This window comes from Monopterus albus, unplaced genomic scaffold, assembly GCF_001952655.1.
Source record: "Monopterus albus unplaced genomic scaffold, M_albus_1.0 scaffold65.1, whole genome shotgun sequence".
Classification (NCBI taxonomy): domain Eukaryota; kingdom Metazoa; phylum Chordata; class Actinopteri; order Synbranchiformes; family Synbranchidae; genus Monopterus; species Monopterus albus.
Genome location: NW_018127945.1, coordinates 3,319,687 through 3,341,225, shown reverse-complemented (window position 1 = coordinate 3,341,225; position 21,539 = coordinate 3,319,687). Strand labels below are relative to the sequence as shown.

Here is a 21,539-nt window from a genome sequence, read left to right as displayed (position 1 = left end):
TGAGGACTGAATGTTCACTTGCTGCCTATTATACCCCACACACTGACAGGTGACACTGTAACAGATAGTCAGTGTTATTCACTTCACCTCTCAGTGGTCATAATGTTATGGCTGATCGTATATAGGAACTTTGCCAATATGATCAGTTCCTCCCATGCTTGATTCAGTCCATGGGTGTCTGAACATAATCAATTTAAAACAATGTTTAAATACATGATTTGCATACAAAGCAAAATCAGCTGTGCATCAGACAAGGGATAAATAGGTCTATAGAATTGCTGTCTTGTTTATAGCTTGAAACAGGTTTATGTTACTTCATATATTCTTTGGGCTTTGCCTCTTTTAGTTCAATGGTTAAAATTAGATGTACTTCTTTATCAAGTGACTGATTTGTTTTTAACACAATGGATTCAGTATGGTTCAGTTCTCTCCACCAAAGTAATTTTCCTACAGCCCCTAAATAGCTCTCTTCTGTCTCAAAGATGTACAATATAATTTAGTATATTTCATCAATCTGAAAAAGGATGTGGCACACAAAGTACTGTATGAATATTAAATGCTGAAAAGTGTCAGTGGAATATGCCATCATGTGGTCACAGGGGTCCAGCCTGTCTGCAGCAACCACACCTAAAGCTGAGCTCAGCCATAAGATCTGGGCATGGTGCCAGTACTGTACACTAAGCACACCCCAAGGGCTTTTGGGTAATTATGTCAAAGGTTAAGGGACTCTTTGAATCTAGAGGGCTTATAATACCGGAGTTTAAATATAACTGGGTGTGTCTCCACTGAACTCACAGTGACACATATACAGTGTACTGTACATACGTATACATGTATAGCTATCATAAAAGAAATGCTGTAAAGCTCTGTTTTTGAAATCTTGCCCTTAACAGGAGTGAGCAGTCAGTGCCCTGCAGAGCTGCTTGGTAGATCCTCTAAGACTAAATACTGTCCCCTAGAGGCTATAATGTTAATTACAACCCAAAATCCAAACCAAAAAGGGTTTAGATTTGAATTACTGTATCTTGTGTAGTGTGGACATTGTGTGATCATGATGGTTCGTTCTCAGGAAAGAATGTATACACTTAAATGAATTAATCACTTAACTGTGACTTTTCCTGCAAATGATCAAAAAAAAAAAACAGCAATTTATCATTTCAAGGTAATCAGGCCCACAATTGTAGGGATGATTTTACTTTTATTTCACAATGTGTTGGACAGGGAAATGGATGACTGGATTAATATTCACCCGATTGCCAATTATTGGCGTATCTGAGCATTCATGTCAGTGTGGGGAGATTGGTCAAGAATGAAAAAAAGGTCCTCAATGACCTTTGAGTAGTTTCCACATTAAGGAAGAAGCTTAGAGCCTAATATATTATTTGTTGTGTGTTTGTAGAGACCAAAAAAAAAACAAAAAAAAAAAAAAAAAAAAACAAAACATTACCAGATTAAGAAAGGTAACATTGACAAGAGGATTGATATTAAGGGCAATACCATACCTCTGCAACAGGTTTCTTCTCAGCAGCAAGCTGCCATGACTAAAACTTTAACAAAGCAAATTTTTCCCTTTACTACCAAGTGACTGGAGGTTAAACGAAAATACAAACAAATTTAATGCTTCATAAGACTATTTTATTTTTTTTTAACTATTATTCACAGATTTATACAGTTATGGTTATGACTTGTGTGGTTACCTTTCACAACATTGTCTCTCTCTCACTGTAATATCAGCTTGGCCAAAAGACACAGGATTCCATGCATTTTGTGTATGATTCACTATGTAAGACTAATGGCATTTTGCAGTTAGACATCATAAGAATATTTGGCCAATGAAATATTTATCCATCCCTCAACAGGACAAAATAACCCTACATGATGCATATTATCAAGTGTAGTCTTTTGCTAGTTGAGATCAAATTTGTACAGCTAATACTTTACAAGAGCTCAGAAAATATCCACTGGTTAGCTGAATTCAAACGTTCTCCAAATTACAATATGTGACTGCCCACAGCCATCCATTCAGGGCGCAGTGCATCTTCTCTGTTCCACTATCACATACACAAACCATCTCACCCTGACCCCACCACCAACTGTGAAAGTCAAGGTATTAGAGCTTTAGCTGATCACTAGTGTCCACTTGACTTGGCTACAGCAGTAATGTACACTGGATCTGCTCAACTAGTTGGTCTGAACTAATATGTATTAATAATGAAGCCTTCATATAACATGGAGTCACTGTGCACTGTCCATGTAAATGGAATTCTCTAACAGGATGTGACTGCAAACTAGCTTTATTAATCTGAAATGATCTTCAATATGAAAATAATCTGAACATGAAAAGCTAGACAATAACATGACATGAAGGATTACAGCTGTGTGTACTAACCTGTAACTGCAGCTTAGGGAAAAACAGACTGAGTTAAAGTTGAGACACTCATTTTGAAATTATCAGGAATACTTTCTACACATCACGCTATCACTGTGAGCGCTTCATCAGTGTGCTACAGTTTGCTGCTGAGCTGAGGGTGCACGTGCTCACTGGTTGTCCCTGGAAACCCTCCATCGAAGGCGGCATTCAGCACCTCGTCCAGGTTTCCAATGGTGACAAAGTTGAGCTCAGCTCGGACCTTGGCTGGGATCTCCCCCAGGTCTTTCTCGTTACGTTTTGGGAGGATGATGCACTTCACTCCTGCCCTGTGGGCAGCCAAAATCTTGTCTTTGATCCCACCCACCTGTGGAAGATGCACCAATCCAGTTACTTAAAACTGTGGATTTGGTATCTTATTGTGTGTTGAATGGGATAACTCACCGGCAGAACCAGCCCTCTTAATGTAATCTCTCCTGTCATGGCAACATCTGATCTGACCAATCGGCCACTAAACAGCGAGGCTAGGCAGGTTACTATGGTAACGCCAGCAGAGGGGCCATCCTTGGTGACAGCTCCAGCAGGGAAGTGGAGGTGGATGTCTGTCCCTTCTAATGGATCTGGCCCCCCAACCACTGCCCAAACACACAACACAGTTTGTGTTGACATATTGGTCTTTTACAACATATCCTTACTATAGATTACTTGTGTACTTGTAAACAATGTATAGTACAGTATATACATATATATATATACCTAAATACAGTACATATTTATGAGAGCACTTACTGTTTGTGAGTTGGTAGGTTTTGGCATTTGCTCTGAGCCAGCTGATGGCCAGGTGGGCTGATTCCTTCATAATGTCTCCCAGCTGACCGGTCAGAGTGAGCTGACCTTCTCCCTCCATCCGGCTGGCCTCCACAAACATGATCTCCCCACCAAGGGGGGTCCAGGCTAGGCCCAAGGCTACACCAGGCAGGGTGAGCCGCTCGGACACCTTCCAATGAACAAAAACAAGTGCATCTTGGGGAGGGGGGGGACAAGTGAAAATAAAAGACACGGGCTGCCCTGCATAGCTCAGTGGTTTCAGTGGATACCCATGTACAGATATCCACAACAGCCGCCAACCTTTGTGACAAGTTTTGACTTTTTAGCCTGTATTTTTTGATGTCAACAGGGAGAAACCTATCTTACAAAAAGGTATGATGAGAGTGAGACAAGTGTGAGGGGAGGAGAACATGCTACATGTAAATTCATGAGCTATCCAGTAAGTTCAAACAGACTCAGAAAAAAATAATTGGGAATAAATGTAATTGACAGTTTGTGGATTATAATGACTACAGCTGCTACTCTGCCCAACCCAGCTCTTCCTCTCTTTGCTGGAGTCCTGCTTACCTCCATTTCAAACACTGGAGGTCCCAGGATGTCTTTCAGGGCAATGTGGTCGATCACTATGGGCATCTCTGGAGGCGTTGCCTTATCTGAACATACATAAACACAGTGTTTCAATCACTTCTGGGGACATTACATACAGTAGACTTGAGTTCATTTCCTGAAGACTTACCCTAACCATAACCAGTACTTGCCTAGCTCTAACCCTTATACCTAACCTTAAAACAAGTCATCACTCTAAAATGTAAGAAATTACATTGTGAAGACTTGCTACAGGTTTAGGTCCCTACAACATGAGTAACACCTCATTCACTAAGCAGCATAACATCTGTTAAAAGCTAATTTGCATACACACAACAGTGTTTGTTCTCAGTGTCTGTGACATTAATTACCTGGCAGCACACAGGGCTTTCCATAAAGAGGAACAAAACAACGGCTGATGTCTTCTACTTATCTCCGTCTCTTATTTCTGAGTCCAGACTAATTTTAGAGCATGTCTGGTCTATTTAGTTAATATAGTTAGTATTTAGTTAATTTCCATTCAAATATTGTTATGTCAGTTAAATGAACAGAGCCAATGTTACCAGTGCTGTCTTTCTATGACAAGGTTTGTCTGGTTGCTGGTTATCAGGTGGACAGCAGTCTCACTGGATTTGAAGTTACCATTGATGCAGTTACAGCGTAGCCATGGATACGAGCAAGAGATGTCTCACGAGTGCTGAACTACTGAAGGACCATTAATTCATTTCAGCTTCTGAAATCCAACTCTCATCTACCAAAACATTTGCTGTAGGTAGCTACAGCAGGACTTTTAACCCTTTGCATTAACTACAAATCCAGCTTTAATACCACATCCCCCACAGTGACAGACAGAACACAGAGCACTGTGGCTTTTACCTCCCTGCTGTGTTTGGCCCTTGGGGGTCAGGGCATCTCTCTTGGTGACTCTGTGACCTTCGGCGACCTTTACAGCCACAGCTCGACAGATAGCTCCTATCTTCCTCTCTAGGGAGCGAACACCTGCCTCACGGGTGTACCTACAGCAACGATCAATAGGCAAATAAAATGATGTGGAGATAAGGTTTCACTGGTAATGCTGCTGGGAGTTGTATAAGCTATCATTGTGTACATGCACACCAGTGTGTGTCAGAGGACACAGCAAGTACAACAGCCATTTTAAACAAGCAGCCATTAACAGTCAGAAGCAGATCACCTCAGCTTGACCTGTAACTGTAGTGTCTCTTACGAGCGAGAAAATTCTGAGGATTTGTATTAAGTGCTATGAAAGAAATGTGTGCCATGAATGAACAAATCAGAGACGTAGGAAAAGGACAATAAATAACAAAATGAATGTGATTTAAACATCTAACAGTCTGACATTATAAATAAGATGGTGTCTAAAGGGTGGCAGTTAACCTGCCTGGTTTCTGCTGAATCTTCTACTCTTGTTACGTCTCAGACCTCTCCTACTGTGTATGTACAGTATTTCATTTGTTTTGTTTTTTTTAAATCAGGCAAGTAAAATCAGGAGTATCCCTCGAAGGATAAACAGCAAGCTGAGCGCTATTGGCTGTTTCTATAGTAACCAGACTGCTAGTGCTGTGGAGAGGCTCTGACAGTAGCATACTGCTCACCATCTGAAAGGAGCAGAAGCCTCAGGATCAGTGGCTACATGTTTACAATTCAATTCTATTTGTATAGTACCACATCACCTAAAAAGTCATCTCAGCACAGCTTTACAAAGTAAGGTCTAGACCTTACTATTATCACTATCATTATAGATGAAACCCCAACAAATCCCCCTTGAGCAAGCACTTGGAAACAGTGGGGAGGAAAAACTCCTTTTAATGTAAGAAGCCTGACAGACTCCGGCTCTTGGTGGGCAGCCTTCTGCCTCAACCGGTTGGGTTGAGTGGATAGAGGAGAGAGAAAAGAAAGAAAAGCAACAAGACACAACAAACAATCAACACACCTTTTTAAATATGCAGATCAGCTTGATCAGGCTGTTTTGTGGACTGTATGTACAAGGATGAAAATTTTAAATCACTCTAGTACTGGAAACGTCATGTGATAAATCAATTGGTCGACTGACAAAATTATTATTAATTTAAAAAATTAACAAGTTTCAGGTGTGAGCTGCCAGCTGGCCAAGTGCTCTGCTCCTCTGTAGTAGTGTCTCCGCAGTGAATGTGGTATATTATCCATTCACATCTGAAAGTGTGAAAGTGAACTGAAAGTTTTTTCCCCAATTTTGACCATTGTTTCAGTAGGAGCTGCAGGAAACGGCAGTCTAAAAATCTACCTAATCTATCTACAGATATATATAAGAAATGTTTATTTTACCACAAAGTACACATTTAAATCACCATGTACACAACAAATGTGACCAGTGTCTGAGTAATGCTCAACCAACTTAAATGCAATCCATCTGATGGCACTGAAGAACGCTAATGTAATCACGTGACTGGCCTCTTGCATGACCAGAGTACGACTGACATCAGTGTACCCTGGTTGGCCTCAGAGTGCCCCCTTGTGGCCACAAACAACCCTGCAGCAAGCTATGTTTTAGAGGTGAAAAGAGTGTCAGACAGGGTGATCAGTTTGAAGTTGGAAATTGAAGGGGCAATGTTGAATGTAGTCAGTGGTTATGCTCCACAAGTGAGTTAGAAGAGGAGGAGAGATTCTGGAGTGAGTTAGATGAGGTGATGGAGAGTATTCCCAGAGGGGAGAGAGTGGTGATTGGGGCAGACTTCAACGGGCATGTTGGTGAAGGGAACAAAGGTGATGAGGAGGTGATGGGCAGGTTTGGTGTTAAGGGAAGGAACCTAGAAGGACAGACGGTGGTGGACTTTGCTAAGAGGATGGAAATGGCTGTAGTTAACACCTATTTCCAGAAGAGGGAGGAACATAGAGTTACATATAAGAGTGGAGGTAGGAGTACACAAACCGCCTTATCAATGATCGGTCAATATGTTTTTGGCTACAGCCCTCTCTATCCGGTTGTATCCCGCTCTAACGGGACTTGTGACGGTGAGCCATGCCGGCCGCTCCCCGAGCCTGCAGCGCAGATGCGGGGGCTGAAAGCCCGTACGTCCACTCACCAGATAAACAGTAGGATGGCTGCGTTCAGACTCCACTTCAGAGAGCCGAGCCGGACCAGTTTGTTGGTTTCATACTGGCACAGGCCGAGCACAGCGCCGCACGGCATGCTACTGCTGTCTGGATGCAGGAGGCGTCAGAGACTCGTGTGGACTACTCTGACTCATTACTTGACTCTTCTTCCTGTGTGGAGGGTCACATGTCCAGACTCCCGCAGCTCCCATCACTTCAGTACCAACACAGTAAACACTCCATTACAGGGAAAAGTCATGCATATAACAAGTACACTTGTATTAGCACCTGCATTTCATCCATAGGAATTACTTGTTTTGTGACTCGTGTTATTATTAGAAGTAACAATGACCCACTGATGCATCAATGTGTTAGCAGCATTTTACTGTTGTAGCTACTTTTAACTACGGTACTTTAAGAGTTCTTCAGGGACAAATTTGGGTTTTGCATTTTTCTTTTTCAAGCCATTTTAGCTGTGCTGAATGAATGTAGCTCAAATTTGCTACAGGATATTTATTTTTTAAAAACTTAAAAATTGTGGTCTCACTTCCTTAAATTAGCCTAAAATGACAAAACTACAAAAATACTCACACTTTTGATCTTCGGGACAAATTTGTCCCCATTTAAACCCATTAAAAACACTATGTGGTGACCGACCTTCAGGGTGTTGCTGCTGCTGCAGGCCCTTCTCACAGCAAACCAAGGGCAGAAAGCCATGTTTCTTTTGTAAAGACAAGAGAAAAGCAGGACATGTATGCTGCAAATGTGAGAGGTTCCTGTGCAAGGACCACAGCATGTGGATCTGCAGCCCTTGCTCAGGAGCAGGAGAGTGAGGTGTTAGTGTTCAATATTTAGTGTTCATCTTTGTAAAATAAGTGTTTTCTGGTTCAAACTGATCTTGCATTTGAAATTTATTTTTAGAACACAACAGGGTAATAATAATATATATTTTTACAGTTGTTTTTGGGAAGTGGGACAAATTTGTCCCGAGGGTAATCAGTGTACAGTGATATTGTAATTCTGCTACTGCATAAAATTAAAAAATGCATCCAAATCAGTGTTGCTACCAACCATTGACCCATCTCAGGGCCTAGTAGTAATAATAATAATAATCAAATACTGGTTGAAATGTATTTTTTGGAAAATATCTTAGTTTGTTTTTTTTCCATAAAAAACAATGGAGTTATGTAAACATACTGGCATAGAAAGGGTTAAAAATTCCAAAAATATAATTCATGTTTAATATGTATATTTCAGGCAGGAGTAGTTTTAAATGATTGGCTCATTTAAAGTGGAAAAAATTATGAATTTATAATAATTTTACACCCTTATGTGAGCCATAGGACAAATTTGTCCTGAGGGTAGGCCACTCCAGAACCTTAATATGCTTCTTACGGAGCCACTCCTTGGTTATCCTGGCTGTGTGCTTTGAGTCGTTGTCATGAGCCACGACCCATCTTCAATGCTCTGATTGAGGGAAGGAGGTTGTTGCTCAAAATCTCACAATAAATGGCCCCATTCATCCTCTCCTTAATACAGTGCAGACGTCCTGTCCCCTTCGCAGAAAAGCACCCCCAAAGCATGATGTTACCACCCCCATGCTTCACAGTAGGGATGGTGTTCTTGGGATGCAACTCATCCTTCTTTTTCCTCCAAACACGACGAGTGAAGTTTAGACCAAAAAGTTCTACTTTGGTCTCATCTGACCACATGACTTTCTCCCATGCCTCCTCTGGATCATCCAGATGGTCTTTGGCCAACTTCAGACGGGCCTGGACATGTGATGACTTGAGCAGGGGAACCTTCCGTGCAATGCATGATTTGAAACCATGACGGCGTAGTGTTCTACCTACAGTGACCTTTGAAACTGTGGTCCCAGCTCTCTTCATGTCATTGACCAGCTCCTTCCTTGTAGTTCTGGGCTGATTCCTCACCTTTCTTATCATCAGTGATACCCCACGAGGTGAGATCTTGCATGGCGCCCGAGTCCGAGGGAGACTGACAGTCGTCTTTAGCCTCTTCCATTTTCTAACAATTGCTCCAACAGTTGATCTATTTTCACCAAGCTGCTTGGCAATTGCCCTGTAGCCCTTTCCAGCCTTGTGGAGGTCCACAATTTTGTCTCTGGTGTCTTTTGACAGCTCTTTGGTCTTGCCCATGGTAGTAGTTGGCGTCTGACTGACTGTGGGGTGGACAGGTGTCTTTAAAGAGTTCAGACAGGTGCTACTAATTTAGATTAATGAGTGGAGTAGAGGTGGACTTTTTCAAGGCACAGTAACAGGTCTTTGAGAGCCAGAATTCTTGCTGTTTCTCAGGTGTTCAAATACTTATGTTCAGCAGTGCAAGACAAATAAATTCTTTAAAAATCATACAATGTGATTTCCTGAATTTTTTTTTTTTAATTCTGTCTCTCAGAGTGGGATTGCACCTACAATGTGAATTTCAGACCTCTCCATGATTTCTAAGTGGGAGAACTTGCAAAATTGCAGGGTGTTCAAATACTTCTGTTCCAAAGAGGACATGAAGTTAACTGGTGTGAGAGTAGAGGATGCCGAGGATAGAGTTAGGTGGAAACAGATGATTCGCTGTGGCGACGCCTAATGGGAACAGCCGAAAGAAGAAGAAGAAACAGAAGACGACAAGGTGCAGAGTACATTATATAATACACAGATTGAGGTTAGGTGTAAAGGGCAGTAAGTGTGACCACTCACAGGGGTCTCATAAGAGGACAAAGCTTCCCTTTTCAAGGCCTTGTACTGTAAGATACTGATTCTGAGGCCAAACCAAAGCTAAAATGGCTATGTGTGCGCAACCTGCCCTTGTGATGACTGCACTTTTGTGCCACCATCCTTGAATTTCTGGCTTCAGTTAAATAGTTCTACTTGCCCTTCCAAACTCATTATGACCCTACATATTCCTAGAGTCTAGTGCAACCAGCAGATAAAAGGCAAAGACAAGTCCAGACCATAACCCAGAATCAAACCACAAACATGTTAATAAACTGAGCTTTACAGGTGCTTGCAGATGCCAGGGTAGCTGTTCCCTCTTCCAGTCGTGATGCCAAGCTAAGCATACCAGCTGCAGGCTGTAGCTTTGTAATTACTGTATAATATCTACTATATCTTCTTACACAACACTGCAAGAAAAAAAATAGGATAAGGATAATCACCTTTATTTGGCCAAGTATGTTACATACACAAGGAATTTGTTTCTGGTACAGAACTGAGGCAGCCATCTGCACCGCCAACTCACACCGATGGCTCCAAAGATCTCCCAAACATCATGGTGATTTTCTATGTTTTGGTTATTTTCTACAAAACCAACAATGAATTTCATGTACTTACCACAACGCCTGTGGTTCCAGAACCTGGTTTAGTTAGCTTATTCACCTGTGCCATAAACCTGAATTTCAGTCCTATTAAAAACACACCAGTAAGCCACACTGGGAGACACATTTCTTCCCCACAAAACATGGTGAAGCTCATCTTCTTTCAAAGCCCTCCAAGGACCAAGAACAGCCACTGCCTTTCACAGTCTCTGCAGTAAGGAGTCAACTGCACATGCATGTGATATCTGCTCTGTCGACACTGTGTAGTGCAAGTGAGTACACAACATTCATTGTTGGTTTTAGTGTCTGGGATTTGGCCTTACCCTTTAAAAATGGATAAAATATATAGATAAAAAGTTACTAACCGTTGTTCATTAAATCCATTTACTTATAACGAGTTGCAAATAAGTGGCTGTGCCCCACTATTATTAAGTTTGCCTTAGGTTTAGTTGGTTCTGTGCTCCCACAAATTGTATTGCATGTGTGCTTACCTGCTGATTATATCCTGTGTGGTGTCCTGTGGTATTTGCAGCTGTTGTGGCGTTAATCCATGCTGCTCCAGCTGATTTGGGATCAGGTGACGATGAGCTATCTCCACCTTCTCCTCCTGGGTGTAGCCTAGAACATGTGTATACACAGACTTGGACATCATTCCGTCATAGTAGCAATTCATATCACTGAATTAAACAAATGCTCCACATTTTTAGTATTACACTCTTATAACATTGTCAGACTCACAATTGACAGTTTCAAAAACCAGATGCATCAGAACCAGATACAGTATATTGTCTTTCATTACACACATTCCTCTTGCAGTCAATATCTGGAGCCTACATTACCCACAATGTAACATGACTGTCAACAGTTCAGTTGAAGAGTTGGCTGTGTTATACTAGTAAAGGTCTCCAGCTCCAAAGATTGGTGTGAAGCAGGCTATAGAAGTCTGTAAACTCACTTCTATCTCCACATCCTCAGATTTTTTTTTTCTTCATATTCAGACTTTTTGTCTTTAGCTGTACCTGATGTTGATTCAAGTGACATCACTTTAGTGGCTTTATCTAATTTTATGCAGCCTTTTCTGGCTCCACAAATGACTTTATACAACTTTTATTACCTATGCAGTGGTACACAGCCTGTAAAACATGTTAGTATGTAAAAATAGCCATATTGATTTCCTCAAAATGATAATGTAGCAGTAAGAACTGAAACTGCAGGATACTATTACTGGTTGAGTTCAGCAGCTTGGGAGGACATAGAGGTTTAGCATGTTTAATACAGTAACTTGTATATCATAAATTCTTCATCTACCCTCAATATTGGAAGTAATAAAAGTTATCTACAGTTCATTTGTCCTTCTTGCCCCAACACTCTTGCTTTTGGACTGAAACACATGGTTATGCCTATGGTTCTGACTGTTAAAAATCTCTGGGGATGACCAGTAGTTCAGCTAACCAGCTGTGGTGATCAAACTGGTGCCATATGGTTCATAAAACTTCAAGATTTGGACAACTATACAACCACATGTAAAATGTGCAGTTGGTGCAATGAACATGGAATACATTGTGAGAATGAGTAACAAATCACTGTCACCTTGAAAAAAGCCATTACTTATTTTTTAAATGTATTTGTCTAATATTAATAACTCACTGTTAATACATTATTGGTAACAAACTGCATCTGACTGCGGCAGTGACAGATGATCCTGAGGAGGTGAATTCAACCACAGAGATGCTCTCTGCGTGGGACTAGTTCTGTCACCCAAGCGAGAGTTTGGCCTCAACATCAACAGGAAACTATGGAAATGACTCCTCTGCACCTGCACCCACCTGGTACTTGCAGAACCTCCATCCTGTCCAGCAGGGCCGGGGGGATGGTCGCTGTGGTGTTTGCAGTGGCAATAAACAGCACTTGGGAGAGGTCAAAGGCTACGTTGAGGTAATGATCTGTGAAGCTGTGGTTTTGTTCTGGGTCCAGGACCTAAAGGAACATGCGGGGACTGTTTCAGTGTGTGTGTGTATATTTTTAGTGTTTAATCTGACCACATTTAACTTAGCTTGGAAGTTTGGCATGAATGCATTAGCAAACAGAAGCAGACAATCATTTAAAATCAGAATAAATGCTCACAAGCAAGTTCAGCAAAACTGACAGGTTCAATTCAGAGTATGTACAGGTTAAGGTTTTGTTAAGGGAATTAATATGCACTGATGACATCACACCCTGCTACTCAAGCAATCTAAGAAACAGACTGACCTCTAGCAGTGCAGCTGCAGGGTCACCTTGCAGGCTCTTCCCCAGTTTATCCACCTCATCAAGGAGGAAGACCGGATTATTGACACCCACTGTCTTCAAACCATTGATGATGCGACCAGGCATGCTCCCTACATATGTACGTCTAGAGACACAGGTAGAATTTGAACTAGTGGACGATTGTGTAAATGTTTCCTTTCCTTTGAAACAAACTGAAAGCTCACAAACAACTTTACTTGTTGATAACAGAAAGGTGCATGTAAAGTGCAACTGGCAAAGAATTATCACAACAGTAATAATACTTTGACAGAAATAAATGAAAAACAATGCTTGCCATGACATATTACCTAACGTGAGCCAGAAGTGTGAAATGTGAAGTTTCTGGAACGAAAAAGATGATGACAAAACATAGCCACTGCGGAGTCCACCCTGGATAGGTCACCAGTCTATCACAGAGCTGACATGTAGACAAACAACCACATACACCTACACTCACTCCTACAGGCAATTTAAAGTTGCCAGTCAACCTAAACTGCATGTCTTTGGACTGTGGGAAGAAGCTGGAGTACCCGAAGAGAATCCATGCAGGCACAGGAAGAACATGCAAACTCCACACAGAAAGGCACTGGGTTGGCCCGGACTCAAACCCGGAACCTTCTTGCTGTGAGGCAACAGTGCTAACCAATATGTCACCATGCTGCCTTAACAGGGGTCTTTAAAGAAAGAATTTAAGGTTATTTTTCAAAATGAGCTTCTTGGTTTTTATCACTGTGATGCTCAGTCATGTCTGAAATGGAGTCCACATTTTACTCATGAGCACCTGTTTCATTCAGAAGCAGCAGGTTTCACTATGAAAAATAATATTTTACACATCTTAAGAACAAAGAACCAATTGCTGGTCCAGTAAATATCACACTTTCAACAAATGAATCACTTCTAATTGAAGTGCTGTCCATAAAATTTTATCTTTGAGAGGTTTCAGGATATATGTATATGTACATGTAACTACGCTTGCCTTATGTCTACATGTGTGCTCCACTATAATAAAGGGAAATCCTCCCGCCTGCTCCAGAACAGTCACTATCTATGCTGCGGTCTTAAAACATGTGCTATTACACTTCATTAGATTTACTATTATAGGAGCTTACCTGTGTCCTCTGATGTCCGACTGGTCACACACGCCCCCTAAAGCGATGCGGTGAAACTCTCTGCCCAGAGTCTTGGCAATAGAACGTCCCACACTGGTTTTACCAACTCCTGGGGGCCCCACAAAGCAGAGTATGGGGCCCTAAAGACACAGTAATAAATATACATTTATTTTATAATAATGAATTAAATGTGACACACTCAAGAACTGCCTGTTAATTGTTTTTAAAATTCTACACTCATAAAATACAGAGCAGCTTTTTGTCTATATACATTCAGTGGATCTAGAACAAGCACCTTCAGTGACGTCTTCAGCTGTCTAACAGCCAGGTACTCCAGCACACGTCTCTTCAGCTTGTCCATGGCATAGTGATCACTGTCCAACAGAGTACGAGCAGCTCCAATGTCTAAGCAGTCTGAAGAGTGTGGATGAGATGGTTGGACCATAAAAATAAAAAAAAATTTAATTTAATGAGCGAAAGAAACAAGTGAGAAAAACCAGAGGGCAGTAAAAAACAAGAGCTTGCTGGAAGGTTTTAGAGAAAGGTCCCATGGGTAGCTCAGCAAAGTTTGGCAGTCCATCAGAGACATTCTTTCCAAAGTGGTTGATAAAGAAATGCTTTTGATATTTTTTTGCAGTAAAAGCCTGAGCTATGACCTCTGACCCTGTCACTGAGAGAACCCTGTCCTGACATGCTGGAGTCTCCGCTGATATGCTGCAGTTTCCTATATGGGCAGACTGTGGTTAGCAGCAGAAGCAAACAAAACAGTGTGAGTGCTATTGTGTCAGTGAAATCTACTGGCAGCATTCCTCTGATATTGTGGCTGGCCACCACACAAACATTATATCTATGTATGGTACACTGTATTTTCTGTCTAGGAAAGATGATCATCTTGGAATTTACATGGGTTCACATTTGGACACAAATGATGTGACTAGGTCTGTTTAAGAGCTTTTCTCATACAGTAGACTAAAACAAGTTTTAATAAGCTACTAGTATATGTAATAATTATACAGAGAATTTATTAGTTAAATAAATCAGTAAAAAAAAAAAAAAAATCACAAAACTGAAATGTGAAAATGCTTATAATTTCAGACTTTTGGTTGTTGGTCTGTTTGACTTGATACAAGACAGAAAACCAAAAAACCAGGAAAATGTTACACTTTAAATGACAAATGTCTTTATAACAAGCTGCATTGCTTGACTTTTTGGCCACTTGTTTGCAGCAAGACAAGCTGTAAACAACACTGACATTTAATACCATCTTAAGGTTGTAACAGCTGATGTGCAAACAAACAGCTGCCAAGTGACACATCTAGTAGCTAGGGAGCAACATTAGCTTCATTTGGAGTCATGCCTCTGTCCACCTGATAAATATAATCCCAATATTCACTCTGATTTTAGCGCTGTTCTGCTCTCTACCAATTCCTCAGGGAAATACAGTGTCTCCACAGACAACAGAAACCTCCCACAGGCAGCACAACATGAGGCAGAGAAAAGCTATTAGCTTAGGCCAATGAAAAGTGTAAAAATAATAATAATAATAATAAAAAAAACATTCTGAAAATCTGCAGACCTGGACTCTGCTAAAGGTCACCTGTGTCTTTATTTACCTTTGGTGCTTTTACTCCATGGCAGCTCCACCATCAGATCCAAGTAGTTTCTGGTCAGGGCGTACTCAGGCATGGATTGAGGCATCTTCTTCAATCTGAATACAGATGAATGAGATAAACTGTTACTGTTGACCAAGACTTGTCAATAAACATAGAACAGTGAAGAAGAAGTGCCACATATTCTGGAAAAAGTCACATCAGAGTAATGATTCTAAAAGACCAAAGAGTACTGAGGGTAAAACAGAATGAACCCATGTTCTCACAAAAGGGTTTTTAGATAAAATTAAGTTTCTGATCAAATCTGATGCATAAAAGTAGGATCATGTTTCATGTTTGTATTATGCAGTCAAAGCTACAATTTAACCAAGACAGCTACTGCAAATAAAGACAGATTTTTAACTGTCCAAACCAAATCTTTTCCAGAGATAATTAGGAAGGACTACAGTTTATAAAACAAGATTTGGTATAAATCAGGGTCAAAGTTTACCTCTTAAGTTCTTTAAGGCAAACTCTGAGAGCAGCTTCAGGCATGTTGGCCCCCTGAACCTTCCTCTCCAAGGCTGCAGTGTCATCTTCATTGTCATCTTCATCCTCTTCATCTAGACTGAACTGGCGGCCTGGGAACACACCACCTTTGCGCACCGATAAAACCTGAAAGGACAGAAGACTGAGATGTGAACAGCCTTATAAACACAGACAGCACTGGTAGGAAAAGGAGAACTGCAAATGTTTGTTACCCTCTTCTCAGCATCAGGACCCATCTTCCTGGTTTTCTGCAGCAGTTTCAGGCCCTCTATCTGTCTGGTCAGCATGGGCAGTGCCTTCTTAAATCGCTCCTCCAAGCTCACTGCATCCAGCACCTTCACACAGCAAGGTACAAGGGGGGCTGTTCTTTACAGTGGTTGGTTTAACGAATTACATTAAAATGTTTCACACAGTGGCTTTAAGCTGACTTTTCTTCCAACTTTGTCACATCCTGTAATTGTTTTAGTGAACTGTAGCCGTTACAGGCCCAACAACCACTTCACCTGTAGTTTCTCCTTGTTTGAGGTTCGGAGCATGGAGGCCACCACATCAGGCAGCGTTTCCCTGGGCAGACTGTCCAACAAACGTCTGAACTTGGCCACTACTGGAACAGACATGTCCAACATACCCAACAACTACATACACACACACACACACACACACACACACACACACAGGGAGAATACAGGGGCATCAGATGCAATTAAGCATGTTTTCAAACCTGGTGAGAGTTAAACTAACTATGGTGTGACTGTGAATGCAAAGACAGAAATGAATCCTTCCTATTCCTTTTGATTAAATGATAAATGAGCTGCCAAGTTCTTTGATTATTGGGTCTGACAATAAGTGCTACAGAATTGCAAAATGTTGAGCTTTAGTCATCCTGAAGGAAGATTGTGTCCCAACACATTGCACAGTATAAATATATTATACTAGAAAAGCATAACTTTGTCTCTCTAATGTCCTTTCATTCAACCAGATATATCAATCACTATACACTGGGTAAAATAAGTATTGAACACATCACAGGTACTGTTGACATGAAATTTTCAGATGTCGATAACCCAAGCAATCAATACATACAAAGAAAACAAAACAAATAAGTTCAAAAATTAAGTTATGTGTAATAAAATGGAATGACAGGAAAGAGTACTGAACACGCTTACTGAAATTTATTTAATACTTTGTACAAAAGCCTGTATGGAGAAACTAGTCACATGCATTGCTCAGGTGTGATTTTGGCCCATTCTTCCACACAAATAGTCTTCAAATCTCGAAGGTTCTGTGGGCTTCTTCTATGAACTTTGTTATTTAGTTCTTTCCATAGATTTTCTGTTTGAAGTTAGGTGATTGGCTGGGCCATTCTAGCAGCTTCATTTTCTTTCTCTGAAACCAATTGAGTTTCCCTGGCTGTGTGTTTAGGATCATTGTCTTGCTGAAATGTCTACCCTCATTTCATCTTCATCAACCTGGTAGGTAACAGCAGATTTTATCAAGAATGTCTCGGTACATTTGTCCATTAAACCTTCCTTGAATTATATGAAGTCTGCCAGTGCTGTATGCTGAAAAACAGGCCCACACTATGATGTTCCCACCTCCAAACTTCACTGTTGGTATGGTGTTTTTGGGGTGATGTGCAGTGCCATTTGACCTCCAAACATGGTGTGTATTATGGCATCCAAAGAGTTCAATCTTGGTCTCATCTGACCAGACTATATTCTCCCAGTATTTCACAGGCTTGTCTAAATATTATACAGCAAACTTTAAAATGAGCTTCAACATGCTTTTTCTTCAGCAATGGAGTCTTGCGCAGTATACAGGCCACAGCGGTTGAGTGCATTATTTTTGAAACAATTGTACCTGCTAATTCCAGGTCTTTCTGAAGCTCTCCACAAGTGGTCCTTAGCTCTTGGACAACTCTTCTGATAATTATTTTCACTCCTCTGTCAGAAATCTTGTAAGTAGCACCTGGTCATGGCCGGTTTATTGTGAAATTATGTTCTTTCCACTTCCAGATTATGGTCCCAACAGTGCTCACTGGATCATTCAGAAGTTTAGAAATCCTTCCAATGCCAACAGTATGCTTTGCAACAGTAAGGTTGCAAAAATGTTGAGAACGCTCTTTGCTTTTACCCATCATGAGATGTTTCTTGTGTAACACCTTGGTAATGAGAAACCTTTTTATAGGCCGTCAGTTGAGACTGAACCAGCTGATATTAATTTCCACTGACAAGGGGAGCAATTGCTTTCTAATTACTGATAGACTTCAGCTGGTGTCTTGGCTTTCCATGCGTTTTTGCACCTCCCTTTCTTCATGTGTTCAATACTTTTTCCCTGTGCCATTCCATTTTATTACACACAACTTAATTTCTGAACTTATTTGTTTTGTTTTCTCTGTATGTATGGATTACTTGGGTTGTTACCGACATCTTGTGAAAATTTCATGTCAACAGCATCTTTACAAATATATTTACTGAGAAAAATGGTGGTGTCCAATACTTATTTTACCCACTGTCCATCCATCCATGCATTTTCCTCTGCTTATCCGAAACCAGGTTGCGGGGGCAGCAGTCTAAGCAAAGATACCCAGACTTCCCTCTCTCCAGACACTTCCTCTAGCTCCTCTGGGGGAATGCCGTTCCCAGGCCAGCCGAGAGACATAGTCCCTCCAGCGTGTCCTGGGTCTTCCCCGGGGCCTCCTCCCTGCAGGAGGATCCATAAGGGGCTGGTGCACAGTGGATCGGGCAGCAGTCGAAGGCAGGGGCCCCGATGACCCGATCTCTGGCCACGGAGACTTTACCCACTGTATACAGGAATCAGGAATTTTAGGCAAAAATGCCAAACATTCTCTGGCTTCAGTTTCTCAAGTGAACGGATTTCCATCTTTCTGAATATCTTTGGGTTCTGAACCATTGGACGGACAAAAGAAAGAACTGAAGAATCAGTCGCCTCTGAGAAAATGATAATGGCATTTTTCACATTAAAATTTTTTTTTTTACATTTTATAAATAAAACAAATTGATTAAGTGAGAAAATAATGGGAATGTTAACTGATCATGAAAGCAATTTTTAGTGGCAGCGCTACACAGTTACTTTTGATCATATGCAAAACAACTTTGAGTCATTTCAAACTTTTTTCTTATTTGTTTAGCTGGATTCATATAAATCAGTTCTGGTGTGAGGTTCTTATGTGGTTAGGAAAATCTTTAAATGCTCTTCCTGGCACTGAATTTTTGAGGCACAAATATACTGCATATTCTACTATACTGCAAATCTGTGAGACTGACTTCAGTGATAACCCATATCATTGAAGACCGGCTCACAGAAGGACCACACTGGATCACCAATGTGAGAAGGACCACAGACTGATTCTTGGGGTGCTCTAGTAAAACAACTGATCTGTACAGTAAAGTATATTTTATTGGCATACTGCATAAACAGCTCCTATTATCAAATCAAATTTATTTATTTAGCACTTTAAAAACAACATCTAGTTGACCAAAGTACTTTACATAGACAGAATAAAAACATGATAAATATTCATTCATTTTCTACCCCTTAGTCCCTGAACGGGGTCACGGGAGCCAATCCCGGCCGGCAATCAGGCAAAGGCGGGGTACACCCTGGACAGGTCGCCAATCCATCGCAGGGCTAACACATAAATGAACAAACATGCACGCGCACACGCACTCCTATGAGCAATTTTAGAGACACCAATCAACCTAAGCTGCATGTCTTTGGACTGTGGGAGGAAGCCCGGAGAGAACCCACGCAAGCACAGGGAGAACATGCAAACTCCACACAGAAAGGTCCCAGGTGGGACCCGAACCAGGAACCTTCTCACTGTGAGGCAACGGTGCTAACCACTGCTTCACCGTGCTGCCCACATGATAAATAACTAAAATAAAATAGATTCAGTGCAAAAATAAAACAATAACTCAGACACACAGGTGACACACATTCAATAAATTAGATTAAAAGGAATGCATCAGGCCCTACTGTGTATTAAAAGCCAAGGCAAATAAATATGTTTTAAGCAAGGAATTAAAAGTTGTCAGGTCAGTAGCTGATCTAACATTAAAAGGTAGACTATTCCACAATTTATGGGCTGCAACAGTAAAAGCACGTTTATATCTGACCCTAGGAACCCCCAAAAGAAACTGGCTTGAAGATCTGAGGGACCTTGCAGGTTTGTGCCAATGCACTAATTCAGTGAGGTAAGAGGGCCCAAAACAATAAAGAGCCATAAAAACAAAAATCAGCAATTTAACATCAATTCTAAAATGGACTGGAAGCCAGTGGAGAAAAGCCAGTACCGGGGTTATATGCTCAAATTTTCTGGTACTCGTCAGAAGACAAGCAGCAGCATTTTGAACCATCTGAAGACTGCAAGATTGCAATCTCAAAATCATTAAAAGAAAGGAATGACTTGACTTTACTTAACAACCTGAGGTGGAAGAAGCTAGATTTCACAACTGAGTTAATTTGCTTGTCAAACATTAACTCACCATCAAACATCATGCCTAGGTTTTTTACAGTTGACTTCAGATGACTAGCCAGAGCGCCCAGACCCCAGTCAAAAGAAGTTAAGTTCGCCAAGTCTCCAAAAAACACACACTCAGTTTTATTTTCATTAAGATTTAAAAAGTGCCAGCCATGATTTCAAGTCTGTCAAACAGTCAAAAAATGGCTGTAATGACATTCCTCTCGTTGCCTCCAATGGTAAATATATCTGAATGTCGTCTGCATAATAGTGAAAAGAAAGGCCATATTTCCTTAAGACAGATCCTAATGGAAGCATGTACAGTGAGAACAAAATGGGACCAAGCACAGATCCCTGGGGGACACCACAGGAAAGGATTGTTGAAGAGGATGAACAGGCACCAATATTAACAGGCTGCTCCTCCACATCGAGAGGAGCCAGCTGAGGTGGCTCGGGCATCTGTTTCGGATGCCTCCTGGGCGCCTTCCTAGGGAGGTGTTCCGGGCATGTCCCACCGGGAGGAGGCCCCGGGGAAGACCCAGGACACGCTGGAGGGACTATGTCTCTTGGCTGGCCTGGGAACGCCTTGGCATTCACCAGGAGGAGCTGGAGGAAGTGTCTGGAGAGAGGGAAGTCTGGGCTCCTTTGCTTAGACTGCTGCCCCCATGACCCGGTTCCGGATAAGCAGAGGAAAATGGATGGATGGATGATCCACTGTATCGAAGGCAGCAGTGAGATCTAAAAGCACAATAAAACCGAATCCCCGGTGTCCCTAGCTAACAGGATATCATTGCTGATTTTTAATAATGCAGACTCAGTACTATGTTTTGATTTAAAACCAGATTGAAATTGCTCCTCAATGCCATTGTCTGTCAAAAAAGACAAGTTGGATAAAAACAATCTTCTCCAGAACTTTAGACATAAAAGATCATTTAGACTGGTCTAAAATTAGAGAACAAAGGGTCAAGATTTGGCCTTTTGAGAAGAGGCTGGACAATTGCTCTTTTAAAAGCATCTGGAACTGAGCCTGTCCTTAAGCAGGGGGGGTGCACTTCCTGATTGAAATGTGTTTATTATAAAGGTATTTAACATTTCACTCTTTGTACAAAGAACAGGAAGCAAATACAAAGCAAATGAATCTTTATTTAGCCACAAATTATGTCCATATGCATGTCCATATTAACAGCAAACAGCAGCAGTTTGACACTATTAGTGAGACACATGAAGCTGGTCTTTGGCTTTGACCAGCCTCTCAATGTCAGGCTGAAGCTGACTAACTGAGAGGGTGAGAACGTCCTGCAGGTGTAGATCAGTCAGAGTGCTT

The 21,539-nt window shown here is 41.2% G+C and overlaps 1 protein-coding gene across 1 annotated transcript in view; it reads right to left on the bottom strand.

Moving 5' to 3' along the window:
* Positions 1 to 1,422: 1,422 nt before the first annotated feature.
* lonp2 (lon peptidase 2, peroxisomal) overlaps positions 1,423 to 21,539 on the bottom strand; it is a 26,863-nt gene continuing 6,746 nt past the window's right edge. Inside the window, exons 4-17 of the mRNA XM_020604376.1 lie at positions 16,236 to 16,367; positions 15,945 to 16,067; positions 15,695 to 15,858; positions 15,208 to 15,302; positions 13,890 to 14,008; positions 13,595 to 13,734; positions 12,450 to 12,591; positions 12,026 to 12,176; positions 10,691 to 10,817; positions 4,658 to 4,797; positions 3,764 to 3,849; positions 3,158 to 3,365; positions 2,813 to 3,003; positions 1,423 to 2,735 (exon numbers count right to left, since the gene is read on the bottom strand). Of these exons, the coding sequence (XP_020460032.1) occupies positions 2,505 to 2,735; positions 2,813 to 3,003; positions 3,158 to 3,365; positions 3,764 to 3,849; positions 4,658 to 4,797; positions 10,691 to 10,817; positions 12,026 to 12,176; positions 12,450 to 12,591; positions 13,595 to 13,734; positions 13,890 to 14,008; positions 15,208 to 15,302; positions 15,695 to 15,858; positions 15,945 to 16,067; positions 16,236 to 16,367 (2,049 nt within the window). The 3' untranslated portion in view covers positions 1,423 to 2,504. The remainder of the gene's footprint in view (positions 2,736 to 2,812; positions 3,004 to 3,157; positions 3,366 to 3,763; positions 3,850 to 4,657; positions 4,798 to 10,690; positions 10,818 to 12,025; positions 12,177 to 12,449; positions 12,592 to 13,594; positions 13,735 to 13,889; positions 14,009 to 15,207; positions 15,303 to 15,694; positions 15,859 to 15,944; positions 16,068 to 16,235; positions 16,368 to 21,539) is intronic.